Source organism: Lampetra planeri, chromosome 2 (assembly GCF_965212315.1).
Source record: "Lampetra planeri chromosome 2, kcLamPlan1.2.h2, whole genome shotgun sequence".
Classification (NCBI taxonomy): domain Eukaryota; kingdom Metazoa; phylum Chordata; class Hyperoartia; order Petromyzontiformes; family Petromyzontidae; genus Lampetra; species Lampetra planeri.
This window is the reverse complement of record NC_136108.1, coordinates 30,669,398-30,693,769: the sequence shown is the minus strand read 5'-3', so window position 1 is coordinate 30,693,769 and position 24,372 is coordinate 30,669,398. Positions and strand designations below refer to the sequence as shown.

The window sequence follows — 24,372 nt, the reverse complement described above, 5'->3', positions numbered from 1 at the left end:
CGATTACCACCCCCGAACACCACACACACGCGCACGGGAGAGCGCGTGTGATCACACAGCAAGCTTCAGGTGACCTCTTTAACTCGCTTAGCGATGAGTAGACAAAGTTACACGCACATACATCGGAATCAGCTATGAAGCTCTTTAATTTAGATTTTTTTACAAATGTCTAGGGGAGTCACATATGTCTCGTAGGGAGAGCATGGGGGGGGGCAGACAGTGTATAGTTGTAAAACAGATAATGTATGTGCATGTAAATGTGTTTCTGTGTGTGTACCGTTGCGGCCTTCATAGGTGCTCGCTAACAGCACTTGCCCAAAAAGTCGGTTAAGCCTATACGGTGGACCTTCGTCTTTGCGCGCGTGTGTGTGTGTGCGTATGTGTGTGTGCGTGTGTGTGTGCGTGTGTGTGTGTGCGCGTGTGTGTGTCGCCCTCCAGAATCACGGGGAGACCGAGGATCAACGCTCACAACAACGAGGGCGGAGCGAAGGGCGGATAAAATCGCAGCGAAGGTGGCACGGAAAGAGTAGCGAAGGTGGTGCATCTGTTGTAGCAGTCACCTCGAACACTTACATTGTACATTATATATATTTTTGGTTCGATCGCGTAAATATGAATGCGTCGTTAAACCCGCCACCAACCGGCATAATGAAATTCGTAAGGTTTGTCACGTAAACAGAACGTGCCAATTAGTTACTAGTACAGCAACACCGGTGTGTTGGAGAGGAAATCCACAACATTTACAATCTGTGTACGGTGTTTCGCTAGCATTTACAACTAGCATCATCAGGTGGGCAAGCCAGATTTCCCAAAGTTGTACTTAGATTGTAAATGTTGTGGATTTGCTCTCCAACACACCGGCGTGCTGTACTAGTAACGAATTGGCATGTCCCGTTGACGTGACAACCCTTACTAATTGGCTGTGTCGGGTGGTGGTGGGTTTAACGACACATTTATATTTACGTGATCTAACCTAAAAAAAAACCTGTATCATGGATGATATTGGTCGCTAAAGCCTGCGACGCGTTAAACTTCTATTGTAACCTCCAATAACATCTGGGGCTAGTCAGCGAAGGGGATCTGTTCCGTGACCCCCTACCAGCAAGCTAGACACTTCACGTGTTACGTATACTCAAAGTGCACCTAGCCTGGCACAAGAGCTGCGGTTAGTTTGCAAAAGGCGGTCAATGTTGTTGTGAAAGTTGAATCGTGGTCAAATCACAACTTGTAAACTACCTCGCCTGGTATGCAGGAGATCGTTGGTTCGATGCCGACCCTGACGCATGTTGTATATGCGGAGTTTGCGTGTCTCTCTCTCTCTCCTCGTGGTCGTGTGGCATTCTCTCGGGGTCCTCCGGGTTTCCCCTCCACAATTTAGAATCAACGTGCGTTTAGAGTATTCGTCTGCTGTAAATGTCCACTTGATGATAAGCCACTTCGTTGAGCTGTCATCTGTGGCCAGGTCGCTTCTGAAAAAGAGCTACTTAGCTCAGTGGGCCTTACCTGGGAAATTTTGTTACACTCTTCACGTGAATGACAATTTGGTACGTCGCGCCATTGATTCGTTCACGTGAGAAGTCAATGGATATCAACAACTACAGCATTCTCCGGATTATAAGACGCACATAACCCCCATCCCCCACACTGGATGGAGCTATACTTCACCACACTGGTGACCTATGGTACGGCTTAGTGAGAGAGAGGGGGGTTGGGGGAGAGGTGTGCCTGAGACTGCTTAAGATATCATTCGCCCATGGCGCGCAATCGAGCTGAGATGGTGCAGTCGTTCATGTGCTTTGTTTCACCATACTTCACCACTCTGGTCGCGGGCCGGTTGCTCGAACGCCGGGGGAGCGTTTGGGGAGGAAAAAAAAACACCCAGCGGATCGAATGATTTTAAATTTCTCATTTTGTTATTTGACTCCCGAAGGTGCCGCTTCCCTCGCCTGCGTCGCCAACCCCCCGACGCGAGATGTCCGGTAAGGGCTGCGCGCGTGCCGCGTGGGGAGCGGTGGCGCAGTGGTGAGCGCACTGCGCCGCGAACGGCAGCGGCGGCCGCTCAGAGCACACCATTAGCGAGGCGTGTCCCAAACCGCTCCGAGGCACCCGTTGAGGTCGACTCAATCGCCTTCTCTGCGTGCGAGTTTATTGTCCTTCTCAATGCGCCACTGACCAACCCACCCACCGCCCGCGCGCCTCCCGATTAGAGCGGTTTGGCCACGCACGGTGCGAAAGAAGTTCAGCAGAATGCACAGAAGCTACAGGAATCATAACGAGTAGTTTTAATACTTTACAAGTGGGCGGAAATCGGGGCAGCCGGAGAAAACCCGCGCGCGCGAGAGGGCAACACTCTACCCACCGTATGGATGGTAACAGATGGTGATAAGCCAACTTGCTGTACTGCCTTCTCGTCAAGGAAGAAGTGTTTTTAATATTAAACGTGCAATTTTTATTTGACCACGTAAGGCCCACCGAGCTATAAAGCTCTTTTTCAGGAGCGACCTGCAATGGGGAGACAAAGGCGGCCGGGCGTGCTGTTGGCTACCCACCCATGCGTCGTTGTGACATCACCGCAACTTAGTGCAGAACGGCGGTTGTTGTTGTTGTTTCTCTCTATGCGTGTTTGCCTGCACGCCTGTTGCACCTCTACCGATCGCGCAGTTGCACCGCCTGCACACTCGATAGAAGCTACGCCAGTGGCTCGCCGCCCCCATTGCTCGTCTGAGCAGTGAGACGGAGTGACCCGGACGAGGCCGCTCCGCTTGGCGCACGTGGCCTGTAATCCGGCGCTTTGGAGGCAGCGAGGGTTGGTGGTTCACCACAAAAAATGTTGCGAAACTCCCTTCGCGTGGGCGCCGAGGAGGTGCCCGTACCCCTGGCTCGCCAGGAGAAGGCGGCACAGCAACAAGCAAATGTGTTCCGTCTGTACGGGATCGAGTGTTCCCCCCTCGCACATGGCGTGGGTTTTCTCCAGGTGCTCCGGTTTCCTCCCGCATGCAAACACTCGTCATTCATTGGCCGATAATATCTTAATATATCGAGGACCGCAGAGCTTGGGAAATGGTTGGCTTTGGCTCACCGTGTGGCTGCCTTCCCGCTCGTCCGTGGTTCCTCCTCGCGCTTGTCTGTCGGTGTCTCCCTTTGAAAGTGCGTGCATGCTGTGCGGCCAGTTGCGATTAGAAATTGTTATTATTGTCATTAACATTAGAATGTGTTGTTAACCCTGACCTCTCGCAGGAGGAGAGAGCTCCATGGAGGAGTCCGACACCAAAGCCTTCGCCTACAACCAATTCGGTGAGTCGCGGTGCTGAGGTTCGACACCCATTACGCTGGGGACTGGAGTTGTGCTTACGGAAATTGAGTCATCTAGTTGTAATCGTAATAATAACAATTTCAACTCGTAACACCGTCGCCACCGCACGCTTTTTTTGCTCATCGCTCTCGGAAGAGAGAGAACGACTCAGAGGCGCTCAGAGGAGGAACCGCAAGACGAGCGGGAAGACAGCAGCCACGCGATTAGCCGACGCCAACAATTGCCCAAGCTCTGCGGTCCTCGATATACGAAGGGGTTATTGGACAATCAATAACGAGTGTTTACACGTGGGTAGGAAACTGCAGCTTTGTGTGCACGCATGACACATGCATGCACACAAATGCAAATGTCCCCCCATGTCGCCGTGCAGGTTGTTGGGGCAAGTGCTGTTAGTGAGCACCTACGACAGATTGTTTTCTGAAGAAGGGCGGTCGCTTGACACATCTAAATGTGTTCTCTGTGTGAGAGTAAAAAACCCGAGTTATTATGTTTAATTAATCTGCTCTGCTTTTCTATGAGTTCAATGAAGCAGCGAATGTTTACACTATCGTACGACCTGCACCAAATCAAGCTCTAGTCAGTGGAGTAGCTGCCGAGTGTGCAGGCGGTGCAGCTGCACAGGGGCTGGAGGAGCCCAAGCGCGGGGCTACGAAGAGGGGGGAGGGGGAGAAATGAGACAAGGGTCTCCGTGTCTCAGTCTCTCTCTGTCTCCATTTATTCGTGTCTCCATGTGCCAGTATGTCCGTGTCTCCATGTCTCAGTATATCTCCGTGTCTCAGTATCTCCACTTTTCAGTGTCTCAGTGTCTCCGTGTCTCAGTATCTCCATGTCTCATGTGTCTCCATGTCTCAGAGTTTCCCTGTCTTTTATGTTTCCCTGTCTCCGTGTCTCGGTGTCTCCATCTCTCCTGTGCCTCCATGTCTCATGTGCCTCCATGTATCATGTGTCTCCACGTCTCAGAGTCCCCTTGTCTCAGTGTCGTCTCCGTGTCCCCGTGTGTGTCCTCGTGTTTTCCCCGACAGGCATCTCGGAGCGTGCCACCGAGCACTTGTCTTCAGGAGGCCGCGTCTGCCCCGGGTGTCCCCTCCGTCTCACCGTGCTGATTCTCCTGGCTCTGAGCGGTGCCATCGTCGTCGCCATCGTGGGCAGCGATGTGGCCGGTGCGATTCTAGCCCCCATTCAAATTGGTCAAAAATGTCGTGGGATGCTGAGCCATATTAGCCCCCACCTTCTTCCACGCCCCCGCGCACCCTCTACTTGAGTTATTCTTTCCACGACCTTCACCTCCACACGTAAAAGTAGATAACACCCCGCTCGCGGTCCCAACTCGGTGGAGGCAGTGAGCCCAGCCTCCTCCCGCCTCGAAGTTCTGGAGCACGCCGGAGTTTGGGACTTGTATCCGCGGAGTTTTTGTACCCCCCCCCCTCCTCCTCCTTCCCCCCGACGTCAAGGTTGGTGCTCTGTATCGGGCTCCTGCTTATTGTGTTCGGCGGATGCTTTAACGCAGTTCGGTGCAGCGGATACACAAGGGAGATGATTAAGTAGTTTCATTAAATACGCGGGCATGTCGATGTTGTACGTGAGTGGACGTCAGCCCACGTAGCCGCAGAGCCACGTGACTAATGGCGGAGCCAGGATGATCAGGTAGGGGGGGCAACCCCTCCAGAAATGAAAAAGGATAGGAGTTGTTAGTAAGTAAGGAGTTGTTCGTAAGTAAGGACTTGTCCCTTGCTTCTTATTCGACGCGTGTGCGGCGATGGCGCAGCCATCGATCGAGTTGTCGAATTCGAACCGCGCTGTGTGATCGGCATCGCGCTCGCTGAAGGTGAATGCCTTCAGGGAAGTCGTGGACTGTAGACGCAACTGCGCACATTTCTGCGAGTCACTTAAAACTGCTTTGCCGTTACTTAATGCCAATTATAGACTCAGACTATTGTCATATCATCTTATAGAGTCCCTGGCACGCAATAATATGCTACACAGTGGCAGTGGGGGTCGCAAAATGCCGATTTATTATTAATAAACGCCAATGATCCGATCAAAATTAGGGATTTTGATCGGATCATTGGGGGGGGGGGCATCCTTCTAGGGGAAAGCGTGCAAAAGAAGCCCGGGGAGTTGCACGCTTAGAATGATGGGAGAGATCAAAAGGGAGGAAGGAGGTGGTCGAGACTAACTGCGGAGTAGCAGCCAAAGGAGGAGGGGGGGGGGGGAAATCACGCTCCGGAACCACAAAATGAACTGGCGTGCGAGATGGATTGTTACATCACACGACCGTGCGAAGATGACTACGGCTTGGGGATGTCTTCCTCCAGCAGTGGATTGATCGTGGCTGATTGATGATGATGGCGATGGTGACAGTGATACATTTGAACCACCCCAGTGCTGCAGGTGATTGGCTTCGTGGCGAGTGACGTCAGCGAGGAGCAGACGAAGCGGGAGAATCAGCTGAGCGACGTGGATTCACACGTGAAGAGCATCGGTGATGCAATGCATACACAATACATATGCACCGCATACACAACGCATACACAATGCACATGCAACGCATACACAACGCATACACAATGCATACACAACGCATACACAACACACATGCAACGCATACACAATGCATACACAATACACATGCAACGCATACACAACGCACACACAGTGCATACACAGCGCATACACAACGCATACACAATACACATGCAACGCATACACAATACATACACAACGCATACACACCACATACACAATACACATGCAACGCATACACAACGCATACACAACACACATGCAGCGCATACACAACGCATACACAATACACATGCAACGCATACACAATGCATACACAACGCAAACACAACACACATGAAACGCATACACAAACATATACACAACACATAAACAATAATACAAAATGCATATGCAACGTATGCACAATAACATACACAACACATTCCTAACGTATACACAACATATAGAAATGCATATACAGCACATACACAACCCATACACGACACATACGCAATACATACGCAACGCATACACAACGTACACATATACGCAACACCTTCTCCCTTGACGTCTTGCAATATGTATCTATTTGGAATTTGTTTTATTGCCTTAAAGAGGAAAGCCTATTCTTATTTTTGGATAAATTTGATACTGGCAAAAAAAAGGTCCCGTTGATATAACTGCACATCCCGAGATATTAATACAGTGGTACCCCAGAGATCGAACTTAATTCGTTCCAGAAGGCCATTCGAACACCGATTTGTTCGAACATCGAATTAATTTTCCCCATCAGAATGAATGTAAATGACATTAATTGGTTCCAGACACAAGAAATCTCTCATTATAAAACAGTTTTACACGAAGTTTACAGTAATTACACGAATAAAATCATACAAAAAAACAAGAAACACAATAAATAAATGGAATAAATGAATTAATATATGGAATAAATTAAATAAATGAACATTGAACTTCACTTTACCTGTGTAGGGGTTATTACGGGAGAAACGGCGGACGAGAAACACAGGGGTGTCTGCACTCACACACACGGGTGGTCACACCGACGTCCGCATCCGTTATCCCCCACGCCCCCGCCCCTCGGAGGGGATCCCTATAAAAGGCGGGGAGCCAGAGAGCTCGAGGCAGTTCGACACGAAGCTGACCAGTGAAGATCGAAGACTCGGAGATTAGGCCCTGGGACTCCCCTGTCTCGCTGCCCTTGTCAGGGCCGAGCTGGGTAAGCCAGCGGCGCGGCCCAAGAGCTCCCGGACCTCTGCCCTTGTCAGGGCAAGGCCGGCTTAGCTGGTGCCGAGATCTGTGCTTGCCAGGGCCAGATCAGTCAGCCTCCCGTAGCCCACTAGAGGAGGACTGGGGAACAGGACAGAGGGCTTAGTACTAGGGTGGGTTTCCCATAGTACGGGTGAAGGGGCCGTTACCCCTTCAACTATTGTGCCTGTCACTGAGTTAATAAACAGAGTGTGCCTCAACTCCGACCTCGTCTCCTCGAACTTACTACATCTGGCGTCAGATGTGGTCCAAGCATGGATACGAGACGGACGGCTCGTGCCCAAGACCCAGGAGAGGATGACGACGAGGGAGAGGCGGTGCAAGACGTCGCCGCCGACGTACCTGCACAACCGCTGCCGGCTCCAACACCTGCGGGATCGTCGGAGAGGCTCGGGACGTCGGCTGACGAGTTGGCGTTAGCCCACTCACGGCTGGCGGAGCTCCTATATGCAGCGGCTGCCATGCTGGAGCAGATAACTCGCCTGGGGCCGGGAGGAGCGACGTGGCGGGAAGATGCACAACGCCCGCCAGAAACTCCTGCCTTTGCGATGGGCAGGAGGCTTGACATTCCCGCCACGGGGACAGTAGGGGCCGAGGGAGGGGCCCCAGCTCGTCACGCGGGTGGCGGGGCCCAACCAGCGGGCGCCATGTCATCGGCGGGGGCAGGTCGCAGTCGCTGCCTATCAGGGGTTGCCACGTCACCACCAGCGGACGCCAGCACCGACCAAGCTGAAACCAGCGCGTCACTGACGGCGCGACCTCCATTAGGGGCCGCCATTGCTCATACTGTCCATGGACACGGTACGAGTGCTGCGAGAGGATCGGGGACGGAGCCGACATTTCAACAACGCCTGCCGGCCCTGCAGGTGTTCGTAGCAAGCGGCGGCGATTGGGGTGGGTTCCAGCGCCGGTTCCTCGCCCACCAAGAAATGGCTGGGTGGACGGACAACGAGGCGCTGTGTGCTCTCCCGGCGATGTTGGATGGCGACGCCCTGGGCACCCTCACCGCTGCACCCAAGTCGGCACGCTCCACGCTTCAGTCGGCGCTGCAGCTGCTGGCCACGGTTTATGGGCCGCCTTCCGATTGTCGCCAGCTCTTCTACGAGCGACGGCTAACAAGGCAGCTGTGAGACACACCGTGGCGGCGACCACTTCCGAATCTGAGGGGGCCTTCGCTGCCGACCGTTCTGCGGGATGGCGATCTGGCGAGCGACCGGCTCGGGACATACCGAGCCACCGAGAGCAGCCCAAGTCTTCGGGAGCGCTTGTCGCGTGCTACAATTGTGGCCTCCGGGGCCACGTGGCGTCGGGATGCCGGGCTCCTCGACAGCGCGGAGCAAGACCTGGGGCTGCGGACGGTCCTCTTCACAAGCCTTCGCAACATCCTCGGGCAAGTCGTGGCACCCCACATGTTCGGCCTGCATGCACACCCACTTCCCTCTCACATGGTCCGACACACGAGTCTCGGGGTTTGGGTGCTGGTGCGTCGGGTCGCGGCTTGTCGGGGAGGGCGCTCCAACCGGGCCAATGGTCCGAGTTGGCTCACCGGGTTGTAGCTGCGTCGGCGGGGTCGTCCGTTGTCACGGGGCATATTGACGGGGTGGAGGTACGGATACTGGTCGATACGGGAGCTTCGGCGACTATCATTTCGGATTTGATTTATAATATCCTGCCCATTCAGAGTCGCCCGTTGCTCCCTGTCGACATACCGTTTTACGCTGCGAACGGGGGCTCGTTAGGTATTATCGGCCAAATTCGAGCACAAATATCTATCGGGGACATTAAACTATCTGGCCCGGTGTTCGTCTCCTCCTCGCTGGCAATTCCGTGCCTGTTGGGGACAGACTTTTTGGCCAAATTGCCCATCAAAATTTTGATTGACCAGCGATGCATCGAGCTTCCATCGGGCCGACGTATAACGTTCCTGCCTTCCACCCCTGCCTTGCATACTGCCTGTGCAACGGTACAGGCGCTCGTTGCCCGAACGGTGCGCGTACCCCCGGGGGCACAGATGCTGGTGCCCCTGCGGTTGCGTCGACCATTCGCTAAAGGGGTCTCAGACCAGGGCATTATGCTGGGCCCGTCTAGGGCCGGGGTGAATGGGCCAGATTTGGTGACGGCCCAGACTATTGTTAAAGGGGATGTGGACCCGTTTATCGCGGTCCTAAATGTCGGAACACGGACGCCGGTGGTTTCGCAGGGAACCGTGTTCGCACATGCAGTTCCGGTACCTGCGGAAATGCCGATCATTGGCCAGGTGGCCACCGATTCTCAGTCGCGGCTGCCCTCAGACATTGACGAGGGTTGGCTCGAGGCGCTGTGTGCTGAGTCACCTGACCTGTCCGACTCACAACGTGCTAAATTGCGCACCCTTTTGCGGGAATTTTCCGACGTCTTTAGTAAACATAAATACGATATCGGATGTACCAATTTGCTGCGCCACCATATTAACACCGGTGACAACGCTCCTATCCGACAAAATCCTTTTCGGTTAAGTCCCGCCGAAAAGGATCATGTCAAATCGGCTGTAGATGACATGTTGATTTCTGACATCATTTCTCCCTCGACCAGCCCTTGGGGTGCACCCATAGTGTTGGTTAAAAAGCACGACGGGTCCCTAAGGTTCTGCGTTGATTTCCGGCGGTTAAATAAGATCTCGGTGGCCGATGCTTACCCGCTTCCTCGAATGGACGAATCGCTGGATGCCCTCGCGGGATCGCGATTCTTCTCCACTTTGGATTTACTCTCAGGATTTTGGCAACTTCCCTTGGACGACGAATCTAAGCCCAAAACAGCTTTCAGAACGCCGCACGGCCTCTTCCAATTCGATCGGTTACCCATGGGGCTCCACTCCGCTCCTGCGATGTTCCAGCGCCTGATGGAATTGGTTCTCGCTGGCTTGCAATGGGAGGTGTGTTTGATTTACCTGGACGACGTTATCGTATTCAGTAAGACATTCGAGGAACATCTTGATAGGCTTCGGGCCGTCTTTCTCAAAATGCACGCAGCTAATTTGAAATTCAAGCCACAAAAGTGCCATTTGCTGCGCGAATCTGTAAAATATTTGGGTCACATCGTCGGCCGGTCAGGCATCTCAACCGATCCCGCCAAAACGCGTTGTGTCAGCTCCTGGCCAACTCCCACCTCGGTGGGGGAGGTTAGAAGCTTCATCGGATTTGCTTCATATTACCGCCGGTTTGTCGCGGAGTTCACTTCCATCGCTAAGCCATTACATGCCTTAACGGCCAAAGGGGTTAAATTTCATTGGGGACTGGAGGAGGAGGCCGCTTTTAACTCTCTTCGGGACGCCCTGGTGGGGGCCCCGCCGTTAAGCTACCCCGATTTTTCTATACCCTTCAGGTTTGCCTCCCGTGCCGCGTCTATCATCTCACTTACAATAGGAGTACGTTGGCGTGCACCCATTGATCTCCCCGCCCTCTCCCTCCCCCCGTCCCCTCCCCCTCCTCTCTATATTTAAGGGACCGTCACAGAAACGACCATCTCTTTGTGCCGATTTGTGTCCTCTCTCTGTGTGCCGTTGTGATGTCTGTCTGCTTGTATGTCTGTCTATAGTTTTCTAGTTAGATTTTTGTTGCTCACACAGCCGATTTGTGTCCTCTCTCTGTGTGCCGTTGTGATGTCTATACCCTTCGTGCTCGACACGGACGCGAGCAACACCGGGATTGGAGGCGTGCTGTCACAAATTGTGGGTGGCGTGGAGCGCGTTGTGGCTTATGGTAGTAGAGTATTGTCTCCGGCCGAGCAGCGATACTGCGTCACCCGCCGCGAACTGTTGGCTATTGTTTTCTTTATCCAACAGTATTGGCCATATCTGTACGGCCGGCGTTTCACCGTCCGTACAGATCATGCGGCGTTGCAGTATGCCCTGCGTATTCACCAGCCATCGGGGCAGTTGTCCCGATGGCTGGAGATCATTCAGGATTTCGATTTCGAAACAACTTACCGTAAGGGGATTCGCCACACCAATGCCGATGCCCTGTCACGCCTGCCGGTCGCTTCTGATTGCACCTGTTTCTTGGGCTCGGGGCGTTGCAAATCGGCAAACGACGGCCACAATCCGGTCCTAGCAGCCGCCGTTGAGGCCCCTTCGGACGTTGACCCTATTGCGGTGGGAGGGAAGGATTCCCTATTGGGCTTGTCATGTGCGGAGTGGGGGCGCCTCCAATTGGAGGATGCTTCTCTCCTGGCGCTACGGCGTCGTGCGGAAGGATCCGCTCAGGGAAAGTCGGGCGTTGACTCATGGGGGTTGTGCCAGTGCCTTCTCATGCATTGGGACGGTACGATCCACCGCCACAGGCTGGTGGTGCCTTCCGCGTTGAGGGGTAGGGCTGTATGGGCCGCTCACGAGCGGCTCCTGCACCTGGGCACCCTCAAAACCCTTGCCATGCTCCAGCTTAATTTTTTTGGCCGGGCATGGCAAGGGATGTGGACGATCTCTTGCAATCTTGTACCCAGTGTGCTCAATGGAAGCCGCCGGCGAGGGGAGCCTGCCCACCGCTCCAGTATATTTCGGTTACCCGGGTTAATGAGCTTGTTGCCCTCGATATTTTGGGGCCGTTTCCCTCCACGCCGAGGGGTAATAAGTACCTGCTGGTTGGCGTCGAGTATTTCACGCGATGGACTATGGCTTGGCCCCTCGCCAACCAGTCAGCAGCGGCCGTTGCAGAGGCTTTTGTTCACGGCTATGTCCTTGACAAGGGCGCTCCGGAACGGTTGTTAACCAATCAGGGGAAGAATTTCTCTAGTACCCTTTTACACGAGGTGTGTGAGCTTCTGGGTACGAAGAAAATTCGTACTTCGCCTTACCACCCACAAACGGATGGGATGGTATAACGCCTGCATAGGACTCTTACGTCCATGCTATCACACCAGGTATCTGAGTCCCAAACCGACTGGGACCTTCAGATCCCTGGAGTCCTAGCAGCATACAGAATGGCTCCTCACGCGGCGACCGGATTCTCGCCGTTTTTTTTAATGTATGGCCGCGAAGTTGACCCGCCTGTCGCGACTCAGCTGACGTGTACCGCGCCGCACGCTAAATCTAAGTTGGCGGACCATGTTAAGTTTAACGTCCTCCGGTTGGCTGAGGCACGGGAGGCGGCCATGCAAAACTCTGCCTCGCGCCAGAAGCAAAATGAAAAGTTGCGATCACGCCGGTCACACATGCACGAATGGCACCCGGGTGACAGAGCGTGGCTGCACTGCCCCCAGGTGCCATTGGCCACCTCGTCTAAGTTGTTGAGGCCGTGAAGGGGCCCCGTGGAAATTGTGCAGGTTATGCGGCCACAATGTGTTCGCATTAAATGGGGGAAACGTCGGTGGTTTGTCCACCCTTCACGGTTGAAGCCGTTCTTTGCTCCACATGCTTCCTCTCATGACTATGGCCGAACATGTGGGGGGTCCACTGACTCTGGGAGGGCGGGGTCGCCGTCTGCCTCTGATCCGCTGCTAACTGTTCCATCTTCAGGGGCCCGAGGCCTGATGCCCTCTCTGCCGCCAGCCTCCTCCGAGGAGGTCGACGCTGGCTCGTCCAGGATGCCGGTGCGCCGCGCACCTGTACATTCACCACCTGCCGCCGACCCTACCGGGTTGGGCCTTTGTGACGGGCCCGCTGCACGGACACGCGCCAGGACGCGCCGGTTATTGTAAAGTGCTTTCCGCGCGCGTTCCGCTGCTCGTGGGCTCACTCACCTGTTTTTTTTCCTGTTGTGTGCATGGGGATGGGGAACCACGTTCTGTATATATGTTGCATTTTGGGAAAGTGGATACGTATAGGGGACCGTCGGTTGTTGATGTTGTTGTTGTTACACTTGTTCTTGTTATTGTTACGGTTACGAGGCACACGCGTGTTGACTGGGGTTAATCTTTATTCTTGGGGGTTGAGGGATTGTTGCAGCCGGGACGGCTGCGAGCTGTACAGGGGGGGGGTGATGTAGGGGTTATTACGGGAGAAACGGCGGACGAGAAACACAGGGGTGTCTGCACTCACACACACGGGTGGTCACACCGACGTCCGCATCCGTTATCCCCCACGCCCCCGCCCCTCGGAGGGGATCCCTATAAAAGGCGGGGAGCCAGAGAGCTCGAGGCAGTTCGACACGAAGCTGACCAGTGAAGATCGAAGACTCGGAGATTAGGCCCTGGGACTCCCCTGTCTCGCTGCCCTTGTCAGGGCCGAGCTGGGTAAGCCAGCGGCGCGGCCCAAGAGCTCCCGGACCTCTGCCCTTGTCAGGGCAAGGCCGGCTTAGCTGGTGCCGAGATCTGTGCTTGCCAGGGCCAGATCAGTCAGCCTCCCGTAGCCCACTAGAGGAGGACTGGGGAACAGGACAGAGGGCTTAGTACTAGGGTGGGTTTCCCATAGTACGGGTGAAGGGGCCGTTACCCCTTCAACTATTGTGCCTGTCACTGAGTTAATAAACAGTGTGCCTCAACTCCGACCTCGTCTCCTCGAACTTACTACACCTGTAGTAAGGAGAGTTGATGGCTTGAGTGGAAGGTGGTGAGGAGGAGGTGGTGGTGGTGTTATTGTTTGGAAGGGGAGTCCCCTTGGGCAAGCGTCATGCACGATGGCCATATGCGTCTCAGCAGTATAGCTTCTTTCAAGTCGCGATTGCCCGTTCGACCTCCGAATTTCGTTCGGTTTCCGGGGCAAAACATGTTCGGAAATATTGTTCGAACACCGATTTGTTCGAGGTCTGGTGCGTTCGATCTCCGAGGTTCTACTGTATTTTGATAGGTGCATTGATTTTGCGCTGTTCGCCTTTTGACGTTCTCTGGTGTGACACTGGTGAGACTCTGGTGTTAGTCAATTACTTTCAAAGACAATGCCATATATTTTCGAGGCATGTATTTGTTTTGACATGTTTTGCCATAAGCTCGTGCGATTGATGCAGACTTGATTCCTTGAAAAGGGTTTCTATTTCGTGTTCGAACGTCTTAACACCTCCTGTTTGATTGCCGGGAAGGGCAAAACTTATTCTTATTCTTTCATCAAGTTAAATGTTATTATTATGAAAACTATTCCTCCTTCCCGCCCGCCTGTCGTTCATCCGCCTGTTCACCCGTTTATTCACCCGCTCGTTCAACTGCCTGCTCATCCGCTCGTTCACCGCTCTTTCATCTGCCTGTTCACCTGCCTGTTCACCCGCTCGTTCACCCGCTCATTCACCCACCTTTTCACCCGCTCGTTCACCCACTTGTTCATCCGCTCGTGTACCTGCCAGTTCATCCGCTCGTTCACCCGCTCGTTCACCCGCTCGTTCATCTGCCTGTTCACTCGCTTTGTTCACCCGCTCGTTCACCCGCACGTTCATCTGCCTGTTCACTTGCTTTGTTCACCCGCTTGTGCACCCACTCGTTCACTCACCTGTTCACCCGCTCGTTCACCCACTCGTTCACCCACTTGTTCATCCACTCGTTCACCCACTCGTTCACCCGCTCGTTCACCCGCTCGTTCACCCACCTTTTCACTCGCTCGTTCACCCACTTGTTCATCCGCTCGTTTACCTGCCTGTTCATCCACTCGTTCACCCGTTCGTTCACCCGCCTGTTCACCCGCTCGTTAACCTGCCTGTTCACCCTCTCGTTCACCCGCCTATTCACCCACTCGTTCACCTGCCTGTTCACTCGCTTTGTTCACCCGTTCGTTCACCCACCTGTTCACCCGCTCATTCACCCACTTGTTCACCCATCTGTTTACGCGCCTGTTGACTCCCTGTTCACCCGCTCGTTCACCCGCTCGTCCTGCCGGTGCACAGAGGAGCACATGTCCTCGCGGCATGCGGCGTTGGAAGGCCTGGTCTCTAACAATCGCCTCGCCGTGCACTCCTTGGACACGCGCATCGGGGAACTGGAGAACTCCCTTCTGCAGAAAACGCAGCAACAGCTGCAGCAGCTGCAGCAGCAGATGCAACAGCAGCAACAGCTGCAGCAACAGCAGCAGCAGCAACAGCAGCAGGAGCAACAGCAGAAGCTTCAGCAGCAGCAGCAGGAGCAGCAACAGTTACAGCACCAGCAGCTGCAGGAGCAGCTGACGCAGCAGCTGACGCAGCGTCTGCAGCAGCTGCTGTCGGACCTGAAGCAGCTGCAGCAGCAGCAGCAGGCGGAGCTGGCGGATCGCGCGGAGCGGCAGGAGAACGCGACGGAGGCGCTCCGGGTTCGCGTCGGCGACCTCGAGACGGAGGCGCTGGCGGGGAAGGCGCGCGCCGACGCCGGCGACGCGCGCGCCACGCTCGAGCGCGAGGAACGCGAGAGGCGCGAGCGACGCGACAGGGACGAGAGGGAGGCGAGGGAGGGCAAGGAGAGGGAGGAGAGGGAGGCGAGGGAGAAAGCGGCGCGCGACCAGCAGGTGCGCCTGGGCACGCACGTGGAGCAGCTGGGCTCGAGCGTGGACGAGCTGAGGACGCGCCTGGAGGAGGTGGCGCTGCGGGCGCGCCAGGCGGCAGAGAACGCGAGCCGAGCGCTGCGCGACGTGGCGCTGAGCGGCGTGCGGCACGGCGAGGTGGTGCGCAACCTCACCTTGATCCCAGGTGCGCGACGACGCACACGGGGTGGCGCTCCACCCCCCCCGCCACCCGTAGAGGCAGAAGTCCGAGATGGAGCAGAAAATTGAACAGGAAAGTTTAGTAATAGGTTTTTACCCTTTCAACTGGTACAAAACTGACACCTTTATACAAGGCATCATGTTTGCAATAACCACAACACAAGCATTTATTGCAAACATGATGCCTTGTATAAAGGTGTCAGTTTTGTACCAGTTGAAAGGGTAAAAAGCTATTACTATATTTTGCCACTGGTAAATGAGGTCTCATAGAGTAGAGGAAAGTTTAGGTCCAGTGAAAGGTTTCAGTTTTATTTAGAGGCGGTAACGGCTGTTTTTTAGCTGAAATCGATACTCCTCCCTCTTCTTCTGCTACAATCCTTCGCAGTCGAGGATAATTGTCTCCCCGCAGAGTCTTATCTGTGTGCGTCCGGAGACGGGCCCGGCAGGGTGACGATGCGGGATCGACTCGCTCCGTAGCCGCAGCGCGGGCTTGTTCTCCGAGTGGGACGCGTGGTGGCCCCTGCGCTGTTGACTCGATGTTGTTGTTGTCATCGTAGAGATGGAGACAATCACAGTGGTGACAATGATAATAATGCTCGTGATCTTTTACGGAGGGAAGCTTCACCGAGGCTCCTTTTCACGAGGATACTGCACTGGGAGATTTGGCCAATTCCATTCATGAAGTGCAGGAGGAGGAAACTGGAGTGTCTGGAGAAAATACACGTGCGTAGGTCGCTTCGATCAAGTACGAACGTACTTGTTGGAAGGGGAGTCAGACAGAGGGAAACAGAGCCGTGCCCAGAGTATGGCGAGCCGGGGCGATGGCCCCGGGCCCCGCGCTTTGGGGGGGAAGGCCGCGCTTCAACGTCACGGTGCCAGTATAATTCTTCCGGTTTAGTTTAAAGGCGTCGGTTGTGATTTGCCCCGGGCCCTGGGGAGATATTTCCGCTTCGGCCCAAGTTATTGCAGCAATGTGAGAATATATATATTGTCCTAACAAATGTAAACAAAAGCACGGTGGAATAAATTGAGGGAATATTAACGAATCACGTGACTAATCCTTGACCATTATCAACCCTTCACAGGACCGCCAGGGATGCCCGGACCACGTGGTCAGATGGGGTTCCCTGGGGTCGTGGGACCAGCTGGACCCAAGGGGGACATTGGGGAACGCGGCGCGGTCGGAGTTCGAGGTCTACAGGGGCCCACAGGTCTCTCAGGCCCAGGGGGGCAAATGGGACTACGGGGTCAGATAGGCCGGCCGGGCAAGCAGGGGTCCGTGGGGGTCCCAGGTAAACCCGGGCCGCCGGGCCCTCCGGGGAAACCCGGCGAGCGGGGGCCAGTGGGGCCAATGGGGCCCCCCGGCCTCCCCGGCTCTCAGGGGTCACCACAGGGGCCACCGCTGGTGCCACTGGGGCCAGGGATGATGGAGAATCCCCTTCTGCAGAACATGAGTGCAAGCCTGGCACCAGGTGAGGTGTTGCCCTGTGGCGGGGTGGGTGCATTGCTTCATTTTTCTCAAAACAGTGTGGGGTTTGCCGGTAGACTGGGGGTATGTGGCACGTGACAGAATGTTAATGATTCGGTTTTTTTTGTCGTCGTCGTTGTTGCAAATAACTGGGAAGCAGCAACAGTAAGCGGGCAGTCAAATGCCCACTTTAAGGCCGGTGTCTGTGTCCACTTTGTGCCGCATAGGGACAGCTGCCGTAAGTGGGGGTGGGTCCCCTAAGCTTTAATAACAACAAAAAACCCTCTGTGCTCTGAGATGTTTGTTAAGTTTTGTTGTTGTTGTTGTGGCTGCCATCTCCATTGCGAGAGGTATACTGGACGTCGTGTGCCGGATGTGGAAAATATTTTCCATGCAGGTCGCTGGTCGACTGGCGTAGACGGCACGTGACATAACTGTTAGCAACAACAAGAAAAACGCAACGCAGCTAAGTTTTTCCCCGGGCTCAGTTGGAGCCAACAAACAAGTGGATATCATGTGGCGTGGGTTCTTGGGCTATGCCAGGGCGTTGGAGTCGCGTGCAGCTCTTTAGCTTCACCCCACAGCTGTCAACCCACGCGGTTTACCCCGTATTCTTGTACAGGGAAACTGAGTTTTCAGGTCCATACGGCGTACAGCCGTTTTGAATACGGTCAACATTTTTTACTGGTAGGAACCTCCTGGTTACACCAGCCCACAGGGGATTATTGTGTCCGTCCGTCGTGCAGGGAGGGGCTGGGTGGGGAGGGAGGGCCTGGGTGGGGAGGGGAGGGTGGGGAGGGGCTGGGTGGGGAGGGGCTGGGAGGGGAGGGGCTGGGTGGAGAGGGTGGGGCTGGGTGGGAGGTGGGAGAGGTGGGGCCGGCTTGTGCCCGCCCTCACAGTCGGGCATATTTGCGGAATACACCACGCCGCCGTTGACCCTGGCCATTGACTGAGCAACCCAACGTTCCTACCAGCTCCCTCCGCAGGAATGTGTTTTGTCAATTTGTTTGTGTTTCTCCCTTGTAATGGGACTTTGTAGGATGAACGTTCAGATGTATAAGGGCACGGGGTCACCAATAAGGTCTGAATTGGTCTGTAATAAGATAGGCACTGATAAGGGATTGACAGGTTTAGCTTCACCCTTGCCGCTCTTTGGCTGCACCCATTGCGGGCTGCCGTTAAAAAAAACATCTTAAACGTAATTTGACGTAAAGATAATTTCGTAAATACGTCAGGGAATGGGTCTTGGTGACAACAAAATGTACAACAGTCAAAATTGTTCTGTTAAAGAATACCCGAGGGGAGAAATAAACTATATAGAAGCAATCTTGATTTGAATCTTGATTATAGACGCACAATTATTCCACCACCCAAAGTTGTTTATTTGAGTCAGAATGTGTTTGTCATCTGCTGTTGCTGCTGTGTCTGTACAAGTCGCTCTCTCCGCGTGTGATGCGGGGACCGCTGGCGTAGAGGACGGGATGAGACAGAGTAAGAGAATGAGAGAGGCAAGATCATGGAGCGGCGTTCTTCATTGCAAGGCCCGTGGGCCACTAGCGGCCCCTGGTGGCCTTGTTTAGTGCAAAATAAAATTAAAGTTAATAAAAGTAATAATAGAAATAAAATAATAATTGTTGATTTATTATTTTGTGATTTATTATTTTAGTTTATTTCTATTATTACTTTTATTAATTTTATTTTTACCTACGTGACGAAAAAAACCTAAGAGTATGAATCGTTGCAGTCACGAAAGCTTCAAATCTAGAATTGTTTAGTGCAGCCCCCGACAGCACACAAATGGTGAAAACACCGCCATCGTCAGCTGAACACGTAGTAGGCTTTCGCAACTAATATTAGAGCGCTTTAATATATAAATGTGCCGTTAAACCCGCCATCACCGGACAAAGTCAATTAGTAAGGTTTGTCACGTAAACAAAACGTGGCCAAATCGTTACTAGTACAGAATACCGTATACCGGTGTGTTGGAGAGTAAGCCCACTACAACATTTACAATTCGAATACGACGTTTCGCCAGAAATTACAACGAGCATCATAAGGCAACACACAGAGTTGTAGAGAAATCCTCCTCTGTCGGTCTTGCATAGAGGCAGTAAATGTGATGTCATCACTTGTGAGCCAATCAGGTGCGAAGGCCAGGCAGTTAATGTATACATATCAATTACAATGGATATCCATTACGGGTTGGTTTGTCATCGCGATGTCAAACCCAATTGTTTAAAATGTGTGGTTGCCCTCATATTGACGCCTTATCAGCGAACGTGCCCTTCTCCCCCCCTCTGAAAATTAGCGAAAAACACTGCCGTGGAGGGATTCGTTTAGCGAATTGACTTATCGTCCGAGCTCAAGACAATGCGTTCAAGTTTCAAGTTTCATTTATTAGGTGTAACCCTGCGTGCCATGCGGCTCTTGAGTCGGGTGCAACCGCAACAGACAAAATATGAACAGAGAACATCTTAAAGCGACGACGCGCAACAGAAACATCTTGGATAAACCAGCAAATCTTCCAGAAAAAAAACACCATATTACAACGCTGTGTGCAATAATCCCAGTGTGCAAGTCAAACAATAACAACCATAAGACAATTTAGATGAAAGTTATCAGGCCAACTCCGCACTTCCGCACGAAACATGGCTTAACAGTATGTTTCCGAAATCACCAAAATAAAGCTATAAAAGCAATGTAATAACAGTAATCATAGGAACTGTGATTCAAATTTAACAATAAACGATATACATAACATGTACGACCAAACTTGCAGCCGTAGCTGGCAGCATGACACTCCCAGTGTATGATGTGTGAGTGAGTCAGTGGTAGTGTGAGTGAGTGTATGATATGTGAGTCAGCGTATGATGAGTGAGTGAGTCAGTGGTAGTGAGTGAGTGTATGATGTGTGAGTCAGCGTATGATGAGTGTGGTTGCCGTGGCTTTGTCCCAGGACTCAGCTGCCCTGACCGCTGGAAAATCTTCGGGGGTCACTGCTACCTGCTAACTTTGAGGAGGAAATCGTGGAACGATGCAAATTCCACCTGCCGGAACCTCGGAGGATACCTGGCCATCGTCACATCCATTGAGGAGAAGGTTATTCAACTCCATCACCATCATCTTCTTCAGCCATGATCAATTCATTGATGGATTAAGGCCTCCTCTCTCCATCACCATCGCATACATATCTGTGTGTATATGGTTCTGTGGTGTCACAATCCGTCCCACTCCTGCACGTAAACTGATTTAATCGTTCTGTGGTGGTCATGCTCTTTGAGTGCTGTCATTGTCAGCAGTCTTGTCCATCGGCCAAAATTCTTCTAGCAATCATCCATTATAGCAATCAACCATTCTAGCAATCATCATCCCTTCTAGAAATCATCCCGTCTAGAAATCATCCTGTCTAGCAATCATCCCTTCCAGCAATCATCTCATCTAGCAATCACCATCCCGTCTAGTAATCATCCCTTCTAGCAATCATCCCGTCTAGAAATCATCCCGTCTAGCAATCATCATTTGTTCTAGCAATCATCTCATCTAGCAATCACCATCCCGTCTAGAAATCATCCCGTCTAGCAATCATCCCGTCTAGCAATAATCCCTTCTAGCAATCATCATTTGTTCTAGCAATCATCTCATCTAGCAATCATTCCTTCTAGCAATAATCCCTTCCAACAGTCACCCTTTCTTAAAATCATCCCTTCTCCCAGCAATCCTCTCTAGCAATCATCCCTACTGGCAATCGGCATTACTGCTTATAAATTATTATAACCTGAATGTACCCGATTGTATTCGATCTTAAAGCTATGCAGGACTGAGTCTGGTTTGTATGCGGAAGGGTAACCAGCAGTGCATCCTCCAACTGTCCATGTATGTGTGTTTCTGTGGTGTTCATGTGTGTGTGTCTCTGATGTTCATGTGTGTGTCTTTATGATGTGCATGTGTGTATGTGTCTGTGGTGTTCATGTGTGTGTGTCTCTGTGATGTTCATGTGTGTGTGTGTCTGTGTCTGTGGTGTTCACGTGTGTGTCTGTGATGTTCATGTGTGTGTCTGTGATGTTCATGTGTGTGTATCTGTCATGTTCATGTGTGTGTGTCTGTGGTGTTCATGTGTGTGTGTCTGTGATGTTCATGTGTGTGTCTGTGAGGTTCATGTGTGTGTGTCTCTCTGTGATGGCCATGTGTGTGTGTGTTACTGTCTCTGATGTCCATGTCTGTATTTGTGTGTGTCTCTCTCTCTCTCTGATATCCATGTGTGTGTGTGTGTCTCCTCCATGCAGGACTGGCTAGCGTTTGTGGGGAAACGCCGATCATATTACCTGGGCCTGCACGACTCGGTGGTGGAGGGGCGCTGGGAATGGGTGGACGGATCTCCCGTGTCCGAGCCCACGTACGGGAAACGCAATTCATTGGCAGCGCCAACACAATTCAGTCAAACGCGACCCAGCGCAATGCAACGCAGCCACAGTGCAATAAACCACCGCGACCCAATGGAGCGTAGCCCAAATACAATGCGGCGTAATTCAACACAACGCAACGCAGCGCAATGCATTGCAGTGCGGCACATTGGAATTCAACGCGCGCAACCCAATGCGATGCGGTGCAACTCGATAGAATGCTACGCGATGCGACGCGATGCAATGCATTGCTGCGTAATCCGATGCTGCAATTCGACTTAATACAGGACAACACTATGCAATGTTACCATGCAAATATTAACAAATATTAACAACCCAATACTTTGCAACCCAATTTAGCGCAGACGAATGCAACGCAACATACTGCTACGCAACATAATGCAATGATACATTTCCACTTAAAGCTTTCGTGACTGCAGGGATTCATCTTCTTGGTTCTTTCGGTAAAGTCACGTAGAAGGGAAATAATAAAATAATAAAAATAAAACATAATAAAATACAATTCTTACGACGTTTCGGCCACAACGCAAGCAGCCGTCTTCAGGTGAAGAACATGGCTGTCGGAAAGACAGCGTCATTCGGATAATGCAATGATGAAAGTGATGTTGATGCTTATAGTAATAACAACACCGTTGCTGCCAGGGATTCATTTCTCACTGAATATTTCTGTTTGTTTGTCCTGGGCCGCTGCTAGACGACAGTCGGTGGCATGTGACTAGTCGCCACATCCATAGAGAGAGGCATATTGGATGTGGTGTGCTGGGGGTGGAAATAATCTTTGCGGGTCTTTGACCCAGACAAAACTCGGATAAAATGAATCGCCTGGCTGCCCGTGATAATGATTTTTACGTGAGCTGATAAGGCCGTTTTCCAAGGATGACTGACCACCTTCCAACCCCGATGTTCTCTCTCGACACGATCCCACATCCCTCCACCCCGTCCATCCCCAACCCCCCGTTGCGGTGAAGGTTTTGGCACGAGGGGCAGCCGGACAACTGGGCGCACGCGCTGGAGGGGCGCGAGGACTGTGGGGGGATGAAATACGACGGCGACTGGAATGACTACAGCTGCAGCGAGGCGCTCGGCTTCGTGTGCGAGCGGGAGCCCGAGAGCCTGGCCCCGACTCGCTCCCCGTGAACCTCTAACCCTGGACGTCGCCTCGTCACCGTCAACGTCTTTACCCCCCCCCCCCCACGTGACCATGTTTCCCGTCACGGTGTGACGTCGACGCTCTGCGGTGTGACGTCAATGCCTTGCGGTGTGACGCTGACGCTCTGCGGTGTGACGCTGAAGCACTCTTGGAAGCTGACCTCTCTACGCCCCCACTCCAATGACTGTGCTGTCATCTTCCAACGCAGCAGCATAGCTGCATTGCTGCTCCGTTCTTTCAGCAGCAGCATAACTGCTGCTGCGTTCTCTCAGCCATGTGTTCCTCTTCCTGTCGCTCAGTCTAGTTCCAAATACGCTCCTGTCCACGCTTCTTCACGCACTATTCAGTTCAGATTCCAAGTCGTTTGTTAGTGTCTGTTTTCCGGTCCATATGTCTGCACCGGAGCCCACAGGGCCAGGCAGGGCAAGGCGCCGGGTTACAATGGGGAGAGAAATCAAGACAGGGGGCTCCATTTCATGTCCTGAGCGAGGGCACCATGCCAACCCCATCACGCCACTGCCTCAATGATACTCTCTCTACGTGACTTATTTATCCCTACGACTCAATCACCACAATGCTCCATTACCACCATCATGCCATCACCATATCTCCAAATCACCTGATCTCCTGGTTTACCTTATCTTGCCGATGCCTATCTTATATCCTAGCCAACCCCGTTGCCTCCAAACGTCCAAGCGTGCACACACGTCAACTTATCCTCACGCTGTGGGACGCAGCATTCACGGGCCTGTCGTGTGAGCGTGTTGTTGTTTTTATTCGTTTACACCAGGGGTGTCCAAAATTTTTGCAAAGAGGGCCAAATTTGATAAAGTGAAGATGCCCGGGGGGCAATAGTGCCTTCTGACATTTTTAACCACAAAGGTTACGTGAAAATGCACACTGTTATAAAAAAAATAATTGCCACAATTACCTTCATTTTTCAAATGACAATGTAACCAAATATAAGCCACTCAGGCAGACGTGAACAACTCTAAAAACACAATTCTGCCTTTCATTCAGTCAGATAACATTGAACAAACTGTATAGAATACCTTAAATTTGCATGAGTTAAATATCTTTGCCTCGTGAACATTTTAAACAGGAGTTATAAGTAATGCAAGGTGGTATGAAATCTGACCGCGGGCCGTGATTGGCCCGCGGCCGAACTTTGGACATGCCTGGTTTACACAATCTCATAAGTGTCTTCGATCTAAAGTTCATTGAGATGATCATTTGTTCAAATGTAGCCACCGCTACAAATTAAAACGTGTACTGCGATCCTGATTTGTTTACGCACACGGGCCTAATCATTGCAATCGTAGCTTTAGGAGTGACGCCTCGTGTGACGAGACGTGACGACCGTCAGCATCTGATCGGCGGAGATCTCCTAGTGTCCTCCGCGCCGAGGAGATATCAAATCGCAGTGTGTTCAAATGGTTAAATAAAGTGCATTGCATTTCATGACGTGTGAATGTGTTTGTGATCATCACGCACTCCGGAGTATAGTTCTGCCACACGTATCTGCTTGCATAAGACACCTGAGGGACGTTTCCCTGTTGGCATGCAATACAAGTTGTATTTATATGGGGGCCTGAATTAAAACCGCGTCACATGACTCTGTTTGAAATGGTGGGACATGGGCACGGGGGAAAGGATGCAATGTTA

At 52.5% G+C, this 24,372-nt stretch overlaps 1 protein-coding gene across 1 annotated transcript; it reads left to right on the top strand.

The window, feature by feature from the left end:
- Nucleotides 1-24,168, top strand: LOC144724324 (uncharacterized). Its single transcript, XM_078603357.1, has 11 exons — nt 1-69; nt 439-535; nt 1,931-1,979; nt 3,238-3,294; nt 4,336-4,473; nt 5,697-5,795; nt 14,884-15,654; nt 16,754-17,140; nt 20,093-20,235; nt 21,420-21,529; nt 22,526-24,168. The coding sequence occupies exons 3-11, from the start codon at nt 1,973-1,975 to the stop codon at nt 22,692-22,694; spliced, it is 1,881 nt and encodes a 626-aa protein (XP_078459483.1). The 5' UTR covers nt 1-69; nt 439-535; nt 1,931-1,972; the 3' UTR covers nt 22,695-24,168.
- The last annotated feature ends 204 nt before the right edge of the window (nt 24,169-24,372 follow it).